The 21,323-nt window shown below is 61.2% G+C and overlaps 1 protein-coding gene across 1 annotated transcript in view; it reads right to left on the reverse strand.

The window, feature by feature from the left end:
• GSE1 (Gse1 coiled-coil protein) overlaps positions 1 to 21,323 on the reverse strand; it is a 525,655-nt gene that overhangs the window by 25,872 nt on the left and 478,460 nt on the right. The window contains 2 exon segments of the mRNA XM_017860621.1: positions 1,579 to 1,778; positions 15,120 to 15,338. Coding sequence (XP_017716110.1) covers positions 1,579 to 1,778; positions 15,120 to 15,338 — 419 coding nt within the window.

Below are 21,323 nucleotides of genomic sequence, written 5' to 3' on the forward strand. Positions count from 1 at the left end.
GGCTGACCCTGGGGGGTGGCCTCTGGAGGCAGCGGAGCTGGTAACAACTCCCTCATCCTCCCTCAAACCAGGACCAGGGCCACCTTGGGCTGCTGCAAGCCCTGTGGGGTATGGAGGCCCCTCTGGCCTGGGTCCACCCTCCAGGCCACGCCCTGCCCCGCCATCTCCAAACCTCACATGAAGGATGAGTGAAACTAAGAGAGGCTTCGGGGACAGAGGAGGTCCAGCAAGATGAGGACCCCGGGCAGGTCTGTCCTCTCAGCCAGGGAAGGCGTGAAAAGAAGCAGAGGCAACATCAGGCCCCGGGGGTCCCAGTCTAGAGCTCCCAGGGATCCCCACGGCGACCCTGGATCAGGGCCTGCCCGGCGGCTGTCACCTGTGGACTGAGGCTGGCTCCCTTCCCACACCTCTGGGGATAGAGGACAGACAGGCCCTGATGATGACCAGGGGGCTCCAACGCCCATGTTCCCCACCCCCCGCCCCCGGGGGAGATGGCTGGTGCAGGGAAGACCCACTCCCCTCCTCCCCACCTTCTTTGTGGTTTAATTAGTATTTCCAAGTGGGGCCGTCCCTCTGGGAACTCAGCAAAAAAGTCCAGGCGACAGCGACACCACAGAATCGTTTTTAATTAGGAAGGGCCCATTCCAGGCTGTGCGCCAGGCATGGGGGCTGGGAGAGCTGCAGGTAGCCACCCGAGGGCATGCTAGCCCCAGGCAGGGGCAGAAGAGCAGCTCCCAGTGCCAGCTCCTTCCACACAGGCAGGCCCCAGTACAGCACGAGGGGCTCAAGGACATGAGGAGCCCCAAAAACTCGGGGAGGGGCCTCCGCTGGGAGCCCCAAAAGTAAGACAGAAACCCAAAACCCACCAGATGTCTTGTTCTGATAGCTTCTGGGCTGGCATCTTTCCTACCTCAATTCTTTGTTGAGTTCACAGACTGTGACAGTCACAGGTAGTCTGCCGGGTGTTCGGCGTGCAGACACCACTTCATGGCTTGACAGTGCTACAGCTGTGAACTGGACTTCCACCCCCGCCCAAATCCGTGTGTTAGAGCCCTGACGCCCAGGGCCTCAGAACGGAACTGCATTCGGAGACACAGTCTTTAAAGAGGTGACTAAATGAGAATGAGGACATGAGGGTGGGCGCTAAACCAACTGACTGGTGTCCTTACGAGAAGAGATCAGCACCTAGACATGGAGACACCACAGATGATCCAGGGAGAAAGCAGCCACCAGCAACCCACGACAGGCCTCTGGGGAAACGAGCCCTGCCAGGCCCCAGATCATGAACTTGTGGTCTCCAGAACAGGAGAAAATAACGGGACACCTCCAGCGGGTGGTTTCTTCCGACAGCCTGGGCAGACTGATGCGTGGGCCGAGGTACTCACCCAAACGGGGCCTCCAGGAGGGCGCCGCTGTCACTCTCACCTCACATTGCAGGGAAGGAGATGGAAACTCAGAGTGGGGGAGGGGGTGTCTTTGGAATTTAAACTCAACCTTGAAAGCTCCAGAACCCCCAAAGGATGCCTGAATCCAGCCTCCCCTCAGAAGATGCTGGGCTCCCTGCCCCGCCCCACTCACCTGCCGGCTTTCACTCCTCCAGACGCCATTGACGGTTTTGGTTGGAGCGATGGTCACCACGGGGGGTGTGCTGGGCACGCTGTGGCCCCCAGGGGGGACGATGATAGGGCCCATGGGCACGCGCTTGGGTGTGCTGGCAGGGGAGCTATGGTTGGTGGCCGGAGAGGACACGGGGGACGACTCACTGCTCAGTGAGGACCCTGTGGAGGAGAAGACGGTGGTCTGAGCGGGAGAAGCAGTGACAGCTGGGGGCCTGGGTTCCAGCTGTCCCCCTGCCCCAAGTGAGGCACCCAGAGCACCAGGTCTACCAGCCTCGTGGGCCCCCACCCAAGACAGGCAGGCAGGAGACACCCCTCCTGAGGTCCAACTGGGTCAGCAGCTCAGTCTACCCCAGGCACTCCCTACCCCTTCGCCCCACTGACCCTGGTCATGTGGTACATGATGCTCTGGTGCCCAGGGCCGCCCACTGCCACCAGACAGGAAGGAGCCTGGGCAGGGCGGGCAGGACCAGCACCTGACATCCCTGAGTGAGAGACGAAGGCAGCACCTTCCGGGACAGACATGGAGCCCCAGAGTTAGAGAACACACGTGTTTCTAGACGTCGTGAGCCAGTGGTCTGTGACCACCCCGGGACACACAGGCCAGCCGAGCCACGCACCCTGCCCTGCCGAGGCAGCTCCACACGTGAGCAGCAGAGACCCCAAGCCTCCAAGTCTTCCCAGGGAGCCCCATGTGCTTGGGGGATGTGGGGGTCACAGGAAACAGTACCCCTCTGGGGCTCCCATCAGGCTGGGGAGACGGGGGCTGGAAGGTGGCAGGAAAGAAACATAAGAAGTGGTCAGCACTGGCCGGGCACGGTGGCTCACGCCTGTAATCCCAGCACTTTGGGAGGCCGAGGCGGGCGGATCACGAGGTCAGGAGATCGAGACCATCCTGGCCAACACGGTGAAACCCCGTCTCTACTAAAAATACAAAAAACTAGCCGGGCACAGTGGTGGGCGCCTGTAGTCCCAGCTACTGGGAGGCTGAGGCGGGAGAATGGCGGGAACCCGGGAGGCGGAGCTTGCAGTGAGCCGAGATCGCGCCACTGCACTCCAGCCCGGGCGACACAGCGAGACTCCGTCTCAAAAAAAAAAAAACAAAAAACAAAAAACAAAAAAAAAAACAAAAAAAAACTGAGATGTAATTCACCATCTTTAATGATACACGTCAGGAGGTTTGCCTAGGTTCGCTGTTTACAACCACCACCACGACCTACCCCAGAACTCGCCCATCGTCTCAGAAAGAACCCCTCAGCCCCCCAGATGCTGTGGGGATGGGAGAATGGTTGGCTGCAGCCCCACTGGTAGCAGGGGGAGGGTGCAGGGCAGGCAGGAGGGCTCAGGGCCTGGGTGACAGATGGCTACAGCCAAGAGGACACCCCAAGGGCAGGGGGTGTGGACGGGCAGGTGCAGCAGGGGTTTGGACAGGCGAAGACAGGGAGAAGTGTTCCCAGGCCCTAAGGGAGGGGGCTCCCTCCATCACAGAGCAAAACTGCCTTCTCAGACCAGGGCTCCCCTCTGTTGCCTCCCTCCCACCCAGGTCAGAAGGGACCAAGCGTGTGTGGTGGCAGGGGTGGGGGTGAGGATGTCCAAAGGCACCTGCTCCAAGAGTCCTCCTATCCCCAAGCAGGTACTAGCCTCACTTCCACAGCCCCCACCCCCTTGTTGCGGGGGTCAAGTCCCCGTGACCGAGGCCAGAGCAGCTCCCCAGAGGCTGGGGCTGCTGATGGGGCCTGGGGCTGGGCCTGGGGCTCCAGAAGCTCTGTTGCTTCCGGGTCAAGAGCCCTGCCCAGCCTCACGAGGCTCAGGGGGGGGGGCACAGCTGCACATTCACACCCCCGACTCCAGCTGACCCGCAGCCTGCAGGGAGGAGACCCCGTGCCGCTCACACGGTTGTGGACTTGTACACAGGTCAGTGTGCAGCTCACCCTCCCCAAGCCCCTGACACAGGCCTAGGGAAGCTCTTCATCCCCAAGAGCCAAACACAGCACCCAACCAGTGTCCAGCACAGGCCAAGGTCCCCCACAGGGCAGGCCACAGAGGTAGCCCTGGATTCTATGGTATCACAGCACAGTGTCCGCTGGGGCAGGTTCCGGCAGGAGCAGACACACGTCCACCCACCAGCAGCACCGTGCGTCCAGGCATCCACACATCACAGCAGCTGCGCAAGCTCGCACCTGGGCTCAAGGGGACAGATGCTGCCGTCTGAGGTGGTGAGGTACCACTGGACACCTTCTGTTTGCAAAAGCCCCACTTGGGAGGCACCTGCAGCCCGGGGCATGGCAGAAGCAGGGGTGAGATGCCCTTTCCAGGAGAACCCCAGCCCAGCAGCTCCCGGCATACTCCCCAACTTCTGTTCAGAACTGGCCTTGGTTCTGGGGGCAGAAGCAGCCTCGTCTCCCCTTCACTGCGTCCGGAGTGGGCACACACACGTTCACCAAAGAAAACTGCTGCTTACAGGGGTGTCCAGAGTCGTCAGGCAGCCACAGTGGCCTCCGTGGTGTGACCGGGAGGCGGAGGCCCCACAGGCATCCCCATGTGGAAACAGAGCTTGGCCCTCCAAAAGGTGCCCCCTTGGGGTGGGGCAGCTGCCCCGTCCCCACGGCACAGTCCTGTTGCCGCCTGCAGAAACGCTATCTGGGCCTCTTTCGCGTGGATTCCTGGCTTGTGTGCAGCCTGCAAAACTGGACAGAGCAGCCCCATGGCAGACACTCAGTCCAGCCAGATCGGCCATGCCCCAGAGCAGCCCGGAGGCACAGTCACATTCTGCCCAGCAATGAACTACTCAAGGCAAGGCCCCCACCTCACCACGCTCCCACCCACCGCAACCTGGCCCAGGTAGCGAGTGAGGCTGACGGCTGCTGCCCGAGGCCTGACCTGCCCCCAGGCCCCCAGATGGACCAGCCACTCACTCACTGCCCACACTCCGAGAACTCCACCACCCCAAGTCAGCTGGGCCAACCCCTGGGACTGGGCACTGTGCCGGCGGGATACTAGATCCACCTGAGGAAGGGAAACGCTGGCTGCGGGGCAGGGCACCATGCCCCTCACCTCGGGGCAGGGGGGCGGGACAGGAGAACAGGCCTCAGCCCTCCTATCTGTGGGTTCGCTCTGCACACTGGCGGTCTCGGTGCTTTCCTGCACGTATTTAGATTTTGAAAAAAAGTTCACTTAAAGTTTTTTGGGGGAAACACTAAAAACCAAGGAAAGGATCTTTCTTTCAAAAAAAATTCCGTGCAATCTCCATGGCTCTTCAGTTTCAGTTGTTACCACTTCACTGAGCTAGGATTCCGTCCCGCGTAACTCACCCACCCAGCGCATGGCCCCCCGGTTCCAGCACGTTCAGAGTTGTGCGACCATCACCACAATCCATTTTAGAGCATTTCTGTCACCCCAAAAGGAACCCACAGCCCACGAGCAGCCACTGCCCTCTCCCCCAGGCCCCGCACGCACCGGCTTTCATCTCTACGGAGGGGCCTGTTCCGGAGACTTCACATCAAGGGAATCCCACCGCGTGGCCTCTTGTCTGGTGTCTCTCACTGGGAGCCGTGTTTTCACGGCTCATCCACGTGGCAGCACCAAAGAGAATCTCTCCTTCCTGAGGCTAAGTGACAGTTCATCGTGTGCTTCTGTTCAACCACTCCTTACTGGTTTGCCCTCAGCTGATGGCATACAGGCTGGGCCCGCCTTGTGGCCACTGTGAACAGTACTGTGCCCACCACTTTTTTTTCTTTTCTTTTTTTTTTTTTTGAGACAGGATCTCACTCTGTTGCCCAGGCTGGGCTGGAGTGCAGTGGTGCAATCACAGCTCGCTGCAGCCTCAACCTCTTGGGTTCAAGCGATCCTCCCACCTCAGCCTCCTGAGGAGCTGGGACTAAGGTATGTGCCACCAGGCCCGGCTAGCGTTTTTTTTTTTTTTTTTTTCGGTAGAGACAGGGTCTCGCTATGGTGCCCAGGCTGGTCTCAAATTCCTGGGCTGAAGCGATCCTCCCGCCTCGGCCGCCCACAGTGCTGGGATTACACATTACGAGTTACTGCGCCTGCCTCACCACTCTTCTTCGTGGGATGCCCTCCTGTGCACCCGGCCCAAACCCGGGGTGATCCCATCTAGATTCCAGGAGCTGTGAGTGGAGGAAATGTGGGCGCCTGTGCTCTGGAGCTGAAAACGGAAATAAAACCAAGACACCAAGAGCCGCCACCCCATCGAGGCAGAGGCTGCTGAGAGCTCACGGTCCGGGCTCCCGCTGCCCAGGCGAAAAGTTGGAGCCAATGGCCAGGTGGGCTCTGGGTCCTCCCTGGGGATGGGACAGACAGCTGGGAGGTGGGAGCAGGAGCCCCACCATGTGGCAAGCCTCAGGGATCTCAGACTTCTCTGCACCCCAACTCTACAAATGGGGAGAACCTTGCAGCCCATGCCATAAGGGGGTGCAGAGAGACCCTGCACTGCCCCATCCCTCTGAACCCCACTTCCCAGAGAGACCCCTCGCCATGGCCAAGGCAGCCTCCACTCCAGAGTCTCTGAATGAGCCTTGTTTCTAAGCACCAGTGGGTGATGAAGTGAGAGGGGTACGTGAGGGGCGGGGAGCTTCTCTGGGGAAGGGTCTTGCCTGGGGTCAGGGGAGGCCATTGACACTCAGCGGCCTAATCCCTGCTGGGGGGTGCTACTCACCAGACCAGCCAGCTCAGCCTCGATCGATGCCCCCACAACACCAGGCCCATTAGCGAGGCTGGCGCCTGGCCCTCGAACCCTCATTCTCACTGCGTGGCTGGAGCAGGAAGGTCTGTGATTGCTGTAATTAACTGGCGGTATTCAGCCAGGAGTTAGTCAATGAAACGGATCCGGATTGGAGATGACAAGAGGCAGCCCGCATCCGCGTCACCTCTGCTGTCTGACCTCGAAGATTAGTGCTGAGGCCCACGGGCAGATGTAATTAACAGCTGATACCCCAAAGTCACCCAGTGAGTGGATTGAGAGCAAAAACAGGACAGCAGCACCTGCCAGCCACCCAGGCTCAGGCCCACCCCGCCAGGCAAAAACTGGCACCCCCTGAAGAGTAATCAGTCTTCAAGAGGCGCCTGGGGGCCAGGCCCCAGGACCACTCTCCGGGCACTGGAGACCCAGACAGGCGTGGCCTCACGGTGGTCAGGCCCCAAAGCCACAGGCCCTGGCCAGGCTAGCAGCGAGCACGGAAGGTGAGGGGAGGGCAGGGCACTCTGAGGGGTAAAGACTCCTCAGCTGAGCTCGGGCACAGGCATTCCCCGGCCGCCGTCCTGCACGGCCCTGACCCACCCCAGAGCCTGGCTCCACTGCAACCACTCAGGGGAATGGCGGAGAGAACAGAACGGTGACTAACGGACGTGCTTCCCTAAAGAGGGTCCCTGGAACGTCTCTGTGAGATGTCCACTCCCACAGCCAGGGCTGCCCACAGCTTAGCAGGGCCAGAGCCCCAGGGGGCAGCTCCGGTGTCCACAGCCCAGGCCTAGCCCATGCCTACCCCATGCTGCTGATGGAGACACAGATGAGGGGCAGTCTGAACAGGCAGGTGAGTGACAGACCCGTCACAGCCCCTTGGAAGGAGGGTCCCCAGCTGCAATTTGCCCCCTGCTTTCAACCATGCAGGGGCAGGTGCCGGCCAGGGTGGGAACCCAGGGGACCCTGTGTGTCTTCCTATCACCTGTTCTGTCCCCAAGTCAGTATTTAAAAGTTTCTTTTTAATTAAAAAAATATTTTTAGAGACAGGGTCTCTCGCTGTTGCCCAGGCTGGAGTGCAGTGGTGCAATCATGACTCACTGCAGCCTCCACCTCCAGGGCTCAAGTGATCCTCCCACCTCAGCCTCCCAGTAGCTGGGACTACAGGCATGCAGTATCACACTCAGCTCCCAGCTCAACCTTGAAACAGCTCTGGGCAGAGTCCACTCAGCAGGAGCCCCAGTGTGCCACGTGCCATGACTCTGGAGTAGCCACGCCAACGGTGATGCCGGCTGGGCCCTTGGCCGGTGTGGGCTGGAACAGCTGGAGGGAGGGCAGGGCAGGTCCACAGAACCTGTGTCTGCCCGGGCTGCTCCTCCACTCTCTACCCTCACCTACCGAGCTGTTTCCATCCAAAACCTGGGAACCCAGCCCCGGCGGACTCGTGGCGACATGAACGTGGAAAGGAGCCTGGCCAGAGGAGGTCCAGTCCCTTTGCCCGGGCAGCCCAGAAGGCCCATGGGAGCCACAGGAAGCCACCAGCCAGTGAGTAGGCAAGTGGGACAGGAGCCGAGTCACCACAGCTGCTTTCCTTGACATCTGCCCAGCTGAACGGGAACAGCAGACCCCAAAGGAAAGAGCCAGTCAGCTCCCCGCCCATTGGGAATCACGTGGGTCTGGGAGGTGAAGTCCCCATCGCACAGGTGACGAGAACAGGCTGGGAAACCTTCTGGAGTCACTGCAGCCCTGGCACACGGGACAGCAGGCACATCACAGCGCAGGGCTGAAGTCATGCCACGACCCCCTGCGTCCCAGGGAGACGTGGGAGACGAAGTAGTAGCAGCCGCCCTACGTGGCTCCCAGGACGGGGCTCTCCTAACCTGCAGCCTGCATCCACCCACAAGGCCCCACCTCACAGCTGCAAAGGGTGGGGGGCTGTCGGCCAGTGGTGGGCTCCCATACCCACCCTGCCATCGTGTGCCACAGTCATCAAACCCAAACTGACAACGGGAGGTGTGGGTTTCTAGCTTGAAATGCATTTTGCTGGGGCCGATTATTTGCTGAACAGCGTGATCTGAGATGCTGGACCCTGGGAGCTGGATAGGGCCGGGAGAGTCCGCGTGAGGCCACAGGAGCTGAGACGGGTACCCCGAGGGAGGTGGGGCATTAGGACGAAGAGGAAGAAAGAGACACAGTGGTTGCGGGGAGGCAGAGGGTGCATCGGGGAAACTGGAAAAAAATCACCCTTATATCCAAGTGGCTAGGGGAAGCCTTGCCTCCATTATCCCAGGACAGGACCCCACCGGCTGACATGCCAAGTACTGGGCCCCTCCACCATGCCCAGGGCTCCCCACTGTGCAATGAGGAGAAGGGGTCAGGATAGGTGGTGGGGTCCTCTCCACCGGCCTTGCTTCCCTCCGCCCCCTGCCCCCCGGGCCAGGAGGACGAAGGGGCACCCTGAGGACGCCGCGGTGCTCACACCTGCACTGGAGACAGACGGGCTCCAGACGCCTGCAGAGCCACTGCCGCCGCAGACTGACACCCACGCGAGGCGCGCCTGCCAGGCGGGATCCTTCCTCCGTGTTTGTTTTGCTGTTTTCTTTGAGAGGCAGATTTCCCAAGCAGTGGCAGAAAGGGGGAGCCCCTCCCCCGCCCAGGCCGGCTCCACGGCGGAATCACTCCCACGGCAAATCACGAGGAAGGCTCCATGGTCCCGGCTCACTCAGGCGGGATCTTGGTTTCAGGTGGCACCAGGGACCAAACAGTAACCAGATCTGCCTCCCCTCTCGCCTGCAAAGCCAGTGACAAGACGAGGCAGGCAGCCAGCAGACACCACCAGGGGAAGGCGGCACAGGGCCCCGCAGGCCTTGATGACGAGAGAGCAGTTCCAGCCCCACGGCCACCACCCGTCAGCCCCGTCCCTGTGGCCCAAGCTGGGCTGTGGGTGGCTGGGCCACTCCTGCCGCAGGTAACACAGCGGCCAACACTGCTTGTGTTGCTTGGAGAGGCCTCTGGCAGCTTCCAGGGCAGGTACCATGAGCCCCCCGGCTGGTGTTAAGGGAGCAAAGTGTGGGCAGGGAAGCCATGAGTCCCGGCCACTGGGCTGGCGACAAGAAGTGGGGTGGGAACGGGCTCAGACTCTTGTGCATCCAACCCCAGCTCTCTGCACCATGGGTGGTGCTGGGGTGAGGTGGAGCTTCCTCTCCAGCCAGGAGCACCTGCTCAGAACTGTCCTCCAGATGGCAGCTCTCCCAGCCCACCTGGGAAGGCTGTGGTGCTACCCTGTTCCCAGAGCACTGGCCTCCCAGAGCAAACGCCCACAGCATGATCGCCCCCAACTGTTTCCCAGGGAGGAGGTGCCCGGTCCCAGGTGCTGCCTGTGGCTCCTGGAGCAGCTGAGGACATGCGAGGCTCCCCGCACCTCCGCACTCCCCCCCCACTGCCGCCTTGGCAGACGGGCACTGCGTCCCCGCGGGAGGCTGCTGCCTGCTGCGTACGGCAAGCAGATGCCACACAGCTTGTGAGGGCGCCTGGCAGCAGCCCTGGCTTCGTCACACAGCAGTGGGGGCGGCAGTGGAGGCTCCACGGCCTGCCCTCGGCAGGGACCAGAGGGGAAGGGCCAGAGACACCGGGCAGCCCCCAGCCTGGACAGCTCCAGGGCAGGCCCAACAGCTGTCAGACCCCAGGCCCGGCTCAGGGCTGCCTTCAGGGTGTGGAGCTGGGGCGCTTGAAGCACAAGGCCTGGCTCCAGGCACAGGAGTTCCTCGGGCACCCTCGGGGCAAACACCTCTTATTCAGTCAGTCAACAAGCACCTCCAAGGACAGGGATGATGTGGGGATCCCGACACACCCGCAAGGCAGGCTAGGCCTGGTGCCCAGGAGGCTCAGAGGGGTGTCAAAATCTGTCCAGGGCAGGGGGTGGGACATAGGACTGGGAACTACCCCTCAGTCTTGGGACCCCTAGGCTGGGGTTTCAGATGCCTGTGGGGGTGGTGGGGTCTCTCTGTGCAGAAGAGGTCCTGGCAGGAGAGGCAGGGAGGGAGGTGGTGGCCAGGTCATCACTCCGAGGAGGCGGGGGAGGTCTCTGCTTGTACCCAAGGACTCGGTGCCACCCGAGAAGCCTGGGCTATGGCAGGAGCTGGTCCACCTGCATTGGAGGGAGGGCTGGGCGGCCCCGGGGACATCCCTTTGGTGGCTGGGACAATGTGGGAGGAACAAAGAGACCAACAGCCACCAGGGCAGAACAGGGTCAGGGACGCCTGGGCTCAGACTAGAGCCTGGGTCGGTCACTGGGAAGGGGCCGGGGGTGCAACCCAGGCTCAACTCGGGATCACGCCCAAACCTGCAACCCAAGGCTCCTTCCAGAACGCGCTACATGGGGCTTGGGCACTCCAAGCCCCACTTTCTCCCAGAAAGTCAAGACAAACAGGCAGCCACTTGGTCCTGCCTGCACCCTGCACCGCCGGGAGAAGAGGAAGCCACCGCAGGCTCCTGGCCCAGAGCCATTGACGGGGGGAAGCCATGGTGGACCCACACCTTCCCACCCCACCAGGGAAGCGCACGCCCTCCCCGGGCAGATGACAGGGGTCACCGGGGTAGGAAGGAGAGTGGGCGGAAGGGGTGGCAGTGGGTGGAGGGGTGTGGGAGGGCACATAGGAGGTGAGGGTGGCAGGAATGGGGAAGGTGAAAGGAGGCAGCACCAGGGTGGGGGGCAGGGAAGGGAGCCAGGGTGGAGGCCTGCTGCACTGATGCTAATGCCACCATGCCCGGCTATGGCTCATTCTCACCGAGGCACCACAATTCATGAGATAGAGACCTGCTCCTCACCTAAGAAACAGCGGAAGCTCAGAGAGGTGAAGCGGCCTGCCCAGATCACACAGCAAGGAAGGAAGGTGGGGGTGTGCATCGGCAATTCCCAAGCATCCGCCCTCGCCCAAGGAGCCCCGGCCTTGGGAGTGAGTAGGTTAAACGGTCAGGCTGGCCCTGGGGATGGGTGTCTGGCCCCGTGCTGGTGGGCGGGTGATTGAGCTTTGAAGATGAACACACATCTCAGCCTCCAGAAAAACAAATCCCAGCGAGGGCCTCCTTTTCCTCTCCTTCCTAGCCTTTCTCCAGGGGCAGCGCACGCCACAGCTTTGTCTGAATTGAATTTTTAAACTGCACCCTTGAGACACAATGAGAGGAGAGACGTGGAGGCAATGCCCCCCTTCCATCCCTGCCCCCTCTGCCCAGGACGTGCCGTCGCCAGGAGCAGCTGTGGGACTGAGTTGGCCAGCTCAGCCACTAGCCCACCGGGGCTTGGTGCTCTCTTGGGCACCTGGCAGGCACCAGAGGGACCCCGCCCCCTGGGAGGTGTGGCTTTCACAGAGGCCCAGTCTCCCTTTCTGTGGGGAGGAGGCTATACCTGCGTGGCAGGAGGCTATGTTGTCTCAGGCACGAGTTGGGGGCTGGAATTCCCCACGCCACTAACAACGTCAGACCCGGGCAAGGCAACGGCTGTGTGAGCAGCACAGCGAGCCCGCCAGGGGCACAGCAGGCGCTGGATACACAGCTACTGCCACGATGAAGGCGGGGAGGCCCTCGCTGGTCCACCTCCAGGATGGAGCAGAAAGGTAGCTGCGGGTTCGTGGCCCCACCCAGCCCCCCCCACCCGGGTCGTCCCACCACGAGAGACAGAAAGGGCTGTCACGCTACAGACGGCCCACGGGGACCAGGAGATGTCATACTCAGAGGAGTCCAGACACACGCCGCGCCAGCCCCTGCGTACGAAATGCCCACAGGCACATCCACAGAGGCAGAAAGCAGACAGCAGCCGCCAAGGGCTGGGGGAGGACGTGGGGGCTGACGGCAAATGCAACTGGGGTTCTCTCAGGGATGACCCAATGTTCTAGAATTAGATAGTCATACAACTGTGTACGAAAATCACTAAATCATGCACTTCTACAGGGTGAATTTTATGGCATGTGAATTATAACTAAAAAAATTTTGAATAAATAAATCCAGACCCCTCCCACTGCCAAGTCTGCCGAAGGTTCCCCCTGCTGCCCTCTGGCGCAGGTGGGGAGGTAGCACAGGGAAGCTGGGGGGCCCACATGTCCCCACTGTCACCCAGGATTCCACAGCCCGCAGGGAGGCAGGGTCAGCGCGCTGACGGCCAGGCAGAGACTCGTGTGCGCCAAACGCCAGCTCCCTGCACCAGGGGTGAGAGGTGCTTCCCCTCCAGCAGGGACCACCGGGACCACCTGCTCAGAACTGTCCTAACGGCGGCTCTCCCAGCCCACCTGGGAAGGCCCGGCAGCAGCAGGACACGGGCCCGACCCCACCCACTGCGGCTGCCGTCTTGCGACTTGACCTTTCTGAACCTCAGCCTTCTCATCTGCCCGAGGGGCCTGGGAGGGCTGCCGGCCAGTTCCATGGACGGGGAAAGGTGAGGTCAGGGTCGGTGTGACTCCATGAGAATGGGGACCAGGTGCACTGAGTGGCTGAGGTCACGAGAACGAGTCACCCAGTCCCTCCTCATCCAGACCAAGGCCTGACCGGTGATGACCAGATGGAGAGTCATCAAAATGGGAGTGGGGACAAGGGCCCAGGCCCAGCTGAGGGCGTCACAAGACCCGAACACTGCTTCACAAACCTTGGCGTTCCCAGCTCAATGGGGGTGACTTGGATGAGTGAACCAGTGGGCACATAGCTCAGGCAGTGGCACTGCTCGCCCGCTCTCCTGACCCTCTGCCACCCAGTTCCCAGGCATTCATCCGGGGGCATCCTTCCTGGGGGCAACCACCCTGGGGGACCCTTCCCAGTGCCCAGGTCGCAGCTGGGAGGGAGGAGGCCCCGAGGAAATGGTGTCTGGCCTCCTGCCATGGGCGCCCAGCGGCACACTTTGTTCCTGGCCAGTGGGGACCAGCAGCCTCTGGCCCTCAGGCCGCCCGCTGGCCAAGCCACCAAGCCAAGTGCTGGGGACAGCCTGGGGCAGCGGAGAGGAAGCAACGGCCCTATGAGGCAGGCTCCTGCTGTGGCGCCCACGGCCGCTGCCAGGCCCAGGGAGGGAAGGCAAGTCTGAACACCTCTCCACCACCTTCCTTGGCGAGGAGGGAGACCTGCCCTTTCCTGAGCACGTCCTCCGCAGCGTTACCCGGGGTGGAGCCCAGTGGCCCCAAAGCAGACATAGCTGCTGGATGAAGGCAGGAGGCAGGGGTCACCCAGCCCAGGCAGCACCAGCGCCAGCCACTTGTCGCCCGTGGCCTCGGAAATCCCTCACCAGCCCTGGTTCTCCTGCCCCCAAACGCTGGGAAAAAAGACAACTGCAGGAGGAGAAGCCGGGCCAGCTGTGCCCTCACTTCTCTCTGCCCCTCTCAGGAGAGCCCAGGTCTCGACTCCAGGCTCAGCTTCCTCCCGGGGTCTGTCCCCAGTCGCCTTGTTCAGCACCCCGGAGAGTCCAGGATGCCTGGGGGGCCACCAGGCAGGCCGTCTGCTTCTCCCAAGCCATCGGCCTGCAGCTGCCTGGCCCCTCGACACAGGTGGGGCCCATGCAACCTGGCCCACTCAGGCGTGGCCAGGGAGTCCCCTGCTGAGGGCGTGGAGGGTTTTCTGGTGGTCCCGCCTGTGCCTGGTTTGCCAGGAAGAGCCAGGAGGCAAGGAACTGCCCCCTGGTGGTACAGAAACCAGACCCCAGTGGGCCTCCCTCCTGGGCCAGTGTCCCCCATCCATCAACGCCAGCTGTGTCCTCTCGCACTCCCCCACTCTCCAATGAGCAGTAGCAGAAAGGACCCAGGAAGGAGACATTCAGAAATGAGAAGACCCCCCAGCCCGCCCTGGTCAGGGCAGGTGTCCCCTCTGCCAAGCTGGACCCCGGATAATATAAAGACGGACACAGCTCCTGCACGTGTTGCTCTGTGGCCACCCTGGAGGGCCCTGGAACCCGGGATCCTAACCCGTGGGCCTTTGAGGTGAATGAAGCAGATGCCATTGGGGTCCCCGTTTCCTCAGCTCCCCTGCCTGGGAGCAGTGAGTCCAGAGGGCGTCCGAGGCCGGAATCCACAGGGCCAAGGCCTCCAGCAGCTCCAGCCACCCAGTGCGCCTCCCAATTCGTGCCAGCAGCAGCCCCGGCATGGGCAGCCAATGGTCATTGCAGGCCCCAAGAAGTGCCCCAAAGCCAGAGCCAAAGGGGGCCTCTTTAGAGGTTCACTGCACAGACAGGAAAAATGAAGCTCAGAGGGTCAGTACGTGCCCAGGGTCATACAGCAGGTCCTGCCCAGGTGATACGAGAAGCCAAGGCTCCACACCCCCAGGGGCGCTTGTCTACGCTCCCCCCAGTCTCTGCCTCAGGGAGTTAAGCAGTGGTGGGGTCAGCTGTGCCAGAGACCCTGCTCCAGACCAGTGTGTTTCCAGGGACACCATGTTCTCTGCCACGTCTGGAGGGGGTGGTCGAAGCCTGGGCAAGGGGCCACTCAGGGAGCACTAGGGCCTAGCTCTCCCTTTGCAGCCTGGTCCAGGGCACCCACCCTCCTCCCAACCAAGTCACAGAGCTGGCAGGAGGACCTTGCTACAGCCAGACATCCCTACAGTGACTCCAGGGGCCGAGGAAGGACAGAGGCCGGAGAGACAGAAGCACAGAGGCAAAGCGGAGGTGCTGGGGCGGGCGGGCTGGCCCAGGGTCTGCAGCTCAGACAGCACTGCCTGCTCCACGCAGAGCACACGGCGCGGGAAAAACGAGACCTGCTGTGCGCGTGCACGCCGCGGGCGGGAGGCTGAGTCCCGGCCTCGGGAGCCGCTGCTCCCCCCACGCGCAGCCTGGCGGGCCCCCTTACCTCTGGGCTCCTCCGCCTGTTTGGCGAGCTTGCGCAGCGCGGCGGCAAAGCTGGAGGATGGCGCGGCCTGGGCCGACAGCGCGCTGCTGGTGGCGGGGCTGCCGCTGGGCACCAGGGCGCCATTGAGCGGCGAGGGGGTGAGGGGGTTGACGGTGGCGGTGGTCCTGGTCGCGGTGGAAAGCATCCCTAGCGAAGGGGACTTGGGCTCATGGCTCATGCCTGAAACAGGAAAAGAAGAACCAGAGGTCACCCAGAGAGCAGGAGCGCCCAGCACCAGAGCAGGGTCGGCAGGGCTGGGGGGGGCGCGGTGCCGGTGTCAGCAGCAGCATGCAGGGAGCAGGGGCAGCCCCGGGGGCTCCAGCAGGACAAGCAAGAACAGGACAGAGCCAGCGCTGCGGAGAGAACAGACCCGGTCCCCAGAGTCCAGCTGGAACCTGGCACAGACCCAAGGGGCCCCCAGGACCCCAGATGCTGACTGGCTTGGGCCAGCCCTGTCCCTCTACCTCCGGGCTGGGCAGGCCATGCAGGATCCCGCGCATCACCCAACAGGGCCCTGACCATGGAAGGGTGTGGGGAAGGAGACTGAGGCCCAGGGTGAGGAGGCGTTCAGCCCGCATCCTCAGGATAGAAACACGCTGGCGGAGAGGCCCAGGGATGATGGGAACCAAGACAACTGCTGCGGCCACCGACGCGACAAGCACACGATGCCAGGCACGCAGGGCGATGCCCTCCGGAGGCTGGCACGAGTTCTGCCCCACATTTCAGAAAAGGAAACTAAGGCCCCAACCCAGCCCAGTCCACACGGGCACTCAGTGCAGACCCCCAGCCTCCCTGCCACTCAGGGACCCTGTGCGTCTCTGTCTGAGAGGGGTCCCAGAGATGGGGCCACACAGGCAGGCTGACGGGGAGTGGTGGTGAAGAACACGGCTGCCCCACAGACCCCACTGTGGCCCTTTACTGGGCAGAGTCTGCCCTGAGATGCTAAAAACAGAAAACTGCAAATCCAAACCGTGGTGCAGCGTGGAACCCTCCCTTTCCTTCCAGGGCCAAGTTCAGGCCGACCTGGCCCAGCAACAGCTGACCTGGCCCTCCCGGCCAGTGGCGGTAGCTGCAGCAGCGGCAGCAGCAGCAGGTCTAAGCCCAGGTGCAGCCATCTGGTGACATTAGAACCACTGGGGAAAGGACATGGCCACCTCCAAACAAGCCCTCAGTCCTCCCACCCCGTGTGTCCAACCAATAAAAGCCCAACTTGGTCAAAAGGTTTTTCACCAACATCCCCTCCCTCCCGAGATGCCCCCACCCCTACATCACCCACAGGCCAGGGTCGCGGCTTCCTCCCTGTGGACGCATCTTGGTTGGAGGGGGGGATGCTGGCGTCACAGAGATCATCTCGGGGACAACACATAACACAAGAAGGGCGGACTGTGCACTTCCTATGGGGTAAGGGCAAGGGGGTCCCAGGGCCCCCCCGGGGCTGTGGGCCCACCGCCCTCACCAAAGAGGCTGCCCTGGCCTCCAGAGCCCACCCCACCTCTGCCAGATTCTAAGTCACACTGACAAGTCTGATTGGAACCTGTCCCCATGGGCGGCAGGCTCGGAGGCCATGTGGAGAGGACCCCCTCAAGACCTCCTTTGTTCACCTGCTATCCCCAGAACTTGCTACCAAAGGCCATGGGCCCTGGGTGTGTATTCAGGGAGCAAAGTCCTCCCTCTCCTGACAGAGAAGATGTAGGGAGAAAATAACTCTTTGGGGGTACTGAGGGAAGGGCCAGGGGCACTGCCTGGGAGGAGGGCTGCAAATGGGACAACAGTGAGGCGAGAGCGAGTTTAGGGGACATCATTTGTTCTCTCCAGTGAGAGCTCACACCTCGGGAACAAAGGACCCCTAGGAGCCCCACGCCCATGGCAGGCGAGCCAGCCCCCAGCTGCCAGCAGTCACATGGTGCCATGGCTGTGCCCCACAGCAGTGGGCCCCACCTAGCTTGGGTCTTTCTGGAGGGGCCGGGGGTGGAGGGGGGACCTGCACCCCCACCCTGCCTTTCCAAGGCCGCTTCAACCTGACACAGACATCCAGGCATGTGGGAGGGCGGGGGCCTTTGCCTGGCAGCCTGACTTCCAGAAAATGCGGGCAGCCAACAAGGGCCCTTCCTCAGTCAGCCTGAACTCTGCCAGCTGCTCTCCGCTCCGCACTGCCGGCCACACTGCCCCCAAGGCTGGCCTGGTTTCTGCCTGTCCGCCGCACCGGGCTGCCATCAGGGCCACTCCCTGTGGGTCCAGTGGGGGCAAGGAAAGCACGCATGTGGCTCAGACCCACGCTCTGCTGCTTCTGGCTGAACTTGCTTGGGGCAAGTTACTTTGCTTCTCAGGGCCTCAGTTTCTTCATCTACCCAACGGGGTAACAGCACAGCAAAGCCGACCTCATAAGGTCACTCCCCTGAGCGTAATGGGGTAACTGATACGAGGAGCTTCAGAGCCTGTGGGGGGCCCCACGGCCATTAATAGACAGTGTGCCAGCGAGCAAGGACAGATGCCAGTCCCAGCAGGCAGGAGGTCCAGCCACGGACACACAGGTGTCTCAGCAAATGGCACCCATTGGCTCTGGGTCTGTACTGCCCACCCCACCGGAGCCACAGCGGGGAGGGCACGTGGTGTCAAGCTGGTGGGCACCCTGCCCAAGAGCCCCCTGCTCTGGGCCCATGAACTCGCACACCTTCGGCAGAGGGCCACCCCGTGACCCCAACAGGCCGATGGCTGGGGAAAGGTGACACACAGGACACTGGGGCAGGGGGGAGACCAGTGTTCTTGTCCTGCTGCCTGCAGGGGACACCGGAGGACGTGGCCCACATGGCGGCTGCCATGGGCAGTCCAGAGGACCTCCGGGTCCTACCTGTCACCAAAGCATCCTCAGCACCACACTGAGTAGGCTGCGGGGTTTTTAGGAGGGAATGTCTAGAAAGACAAAGTGGCACAGGACAGAGCCCCACCCTCACAGGGACCCACGAGGACATCAACGACCAGGTCCTCGTGACCCCAACGAGGCGCTCAGGAGGGTGGCGCTAGGAGGGCTGCCTGGAAGACAGGAGCAGGGCCCCGAGGAACGCAAAGACCACCCCCCAGGGGACAGCGCAGCAGCTCTCAGAAGTCACACAGACCAGTCGGGCACCTCTCAAGACAGCCTCACAATGAGCCCAGAAGCCACAGCAGCTGAACCATCACCCACCACCCAGCCTGTGTCCCACCCCTCACAGCCATCGCCCAAGCCCAAGAGGCCTAGTGTGCAGACGGGGAAACCGAGACCAGATGACCGAAGTTTGTTCCAAGGTCAGGTAGTTGAGCAGCATGTCCAGGACTTGAACCCGGCTTCCTGGGCCCCCACTACTCAGTACCAGCACCTGCCCCGTCCATGGCCCAACCACGGCACCCGATCAGAAGGTGTGAATGGTCACGTGTGTGCACCACACACAGCTATGTTGGACTGTAATGGTTAAAAACATTCATCCTGGGCGTGATGGGCACACCTGTAATCCCAACTAAGTAGGAAGGTGAGGTGGGAGGACTGCGTGAGGCCAGGAGTTCAAAGTCAGCCTGAGCAACATAGAGAGACCCTGTCTCTATAAGTTACCCTGAAACTACAGGTGTGTACCTGTAACTCCCAGCTGTTTGGGAGGATTATTTGAGCCAAGGAGTTGGAGCTACAGTGAGCTATGATCACACTGTGATACTCTAGCCTGGGTAACAGAACCCTGTCTCTCAAAAAATAAAAAGAATGTCTACAAAGTCTTCATCAATCATCCCTTCAAGAGGTAGAGACTAATTCCCTTCCCCAAGCGTGGGCCAGACTGAGCGACTCACTTCAGATAAACAGAGTATGATGGGAGCAATAGTCTGCAGCTGCCAAGGCAAGATCGCCTCCTTCTTGGACCTCTTGGGTCACTCCAGTGGAGGGGGGTCAGCCGCCGTGTCATGAGGATGCTCAAGCAGGTTGTGGAGAAACCCATATTTCAAGGAACCAAGGCCTCCAGCCAACAGCCACATGAGAAGCTACCTTGGCAGTGAATCCTCCAGCCCCAGCCTGGCCTTCTGATGAGACAGCAGCCCCAGCCAACATCTCAAGTAGGCTCGTCATAGACCCTGAGCCAGAACCACCCAGCTGAGCCATCCTCCAATTCCTGGCCCACAGAAACTGAGATAATAAGAGTTTTGTGTTTAAGCCACTGAGTTGTGGACAGTTGGTTACACAACGCTAGATAACTGATAACGGTCAGTGTTGCCACACCCTCTGTTAATCAAGACCGCCCTCTGAATCCATCAGAAAGCCAAGAAGTGAAACTATCTGCACACAGATACTCTGCATCTTCACTCAGTCTCCAAAACATGTCCCTTTGATGCCAGAGACCAGCAGCATCCCCCATCCCCCTTTCCCACATTCCTCAGAGAGCCAGCCACTCTACCTCTTGGCCGCCCTATGAGAAAGCCGTGACTGGGCCTATTTCCCAGATGGGTGAAGGCAGGCTTGGATCCCAGGGCCAATGCAGAGCAGGGCTGAAATGTCCTCAGCACAGTGCCCATGTGACATGCTGGCCAGGGCCCAGCTCCAGGGCTGCTCCAGGGCTGAGGAGGGGCTGATCTCCAGTGCAGGCTGGGTGGCCAACTGTACCCTGCAACCTGCACCACACGCTGCCACAAAAGGGGGACATGGGGTACTATATGGTCATTTCACCTCAAGGTGACCCGTCCTGGAGGTCTGGGAGCAGATGCCAATTCTCTCTCCCATGGCCTTCATGAGGCTGGCTGGCCGCCTGGGCAGACATACTGTGACCACCAGCCACAGGCATGGGTTGGGGGGCTAAACTAGGCTGTCCATGTTGCTATAAAGAAATACCCGAGCCTGAGTAATTCATAGGCCGGGCGCGGTGGCTCACGCCTGTAATCCCAGCACTTTGGGAGGCCAAGATGGGCGGATCACGAGGTCAGGAGATCGAGACCATCCTGACTAACACGGTGAACACGATAGAACCCTCAGTCTAACTACCAACTACAAAAATTAGCCGGGGTGCGTGCGGGCGCCTGTGGAGTCCGGCTACATGCGGAGGCTGAGGCAGGAGAATGGCGTAAAACCGGCGAGGCAGCGCAGATTGCAGCTGAGTGGAGATCACAGCCACCCGCACTCCAGCCTGGGCAACAGAGTGAACTCCGTGCGTCAAAAAAAAAAAAAAAAAAAACGAAGTACCCGAGCCTGAGTAATTCATAAAGAAAAGAGGCTTATTTTTGCCTCCTGCCTCTATGGGGTGTACAGGAAGCGTGGTGCTGGCATCTGCTTCTGGGGAGGCCTCAGGAGGCTTCTAATCATGGTGGAAGTCAAGGGAAGCCAGCACATCCGGGGGCAAGAGAGGGACCAAGAGTGGGGAGGTCCCAGACTTTTAAACACCCAGATCTCGCTAAGAGCGTGCTCGTCACTCAGGTGACGGTGATAACCCCTTCATGAGATCCACCCCCATGATCCAATCACTGCCACCAGGCCCTACCTCCAACACTGGAGGTCACATTTCCACATGAGGTTTGGAGGGGACACACATCTAAAGCCTATCAGTGGTACAGAGGCCATGGTGCAAGTCCCAGGCTGGACCCCAAATGGCGCACACACCTTGAGGATACTGGCAGTGTCTTCAGATGGCAACGAGAGGAGCTATGTCTTTCATTTTCATCTTTTCTCTATGTTCTCATTCTTCTGCAGAGAGCCAGGCTTTTAAAACGTGGCCATTCAAAGGGATGGCAGCTCGACGGCACGAAGTCGGCGCCGCCAACAAAAGTGTGGAGCCATCCGGCCTCAGGGCAGGGATGGAGGGAACTGGGGTGTCCCTGCGGGAGCCCGAACCTAAGCCCTCACCCAGGGAGACCCTCTGCCCACTCCCTCCATGCCCGGGTCTGAGGCTACCTCAATGTCACTATCACTAGCCCACTGGCATCCTGACGGCAACCTCCCTACCCCAGCCTCTGACAAAGCCCAATGCCTGCTCCCTAGGCCCCATGGGCCCTCCAGCCTGAGGTACAGTCCCCCTGGGTCCCTGGGGGTCCCCTGCAGGCAGCATCCCTGCCCCGGTGTCAGCTGCAGGCTCCCGAGGAGCTGTGAGCCTGGGAAGCGGCTCTGCTGATGTCAGGTCACTTAAAATAGAATTCCAAATGAGCGGCTTCATTAGGGGGAAT

Source organism: Rhinopithecus bieti, unplaced genomic scaffold, assembly GCF_001698545.2.
Source record: "Rhinopithecus bieti isolate Rb0 unplaced genomic scaffold, ASM169854v2 scaffold_1618, whole genome shotgun sequence".
Classification (NCBI taxonomy): Eukaryota; Metazoa; Chordata; class Mammalia; order Primates; family Cercopithecidae; genus Rhinopithecus; species Rhinopithecus bieti.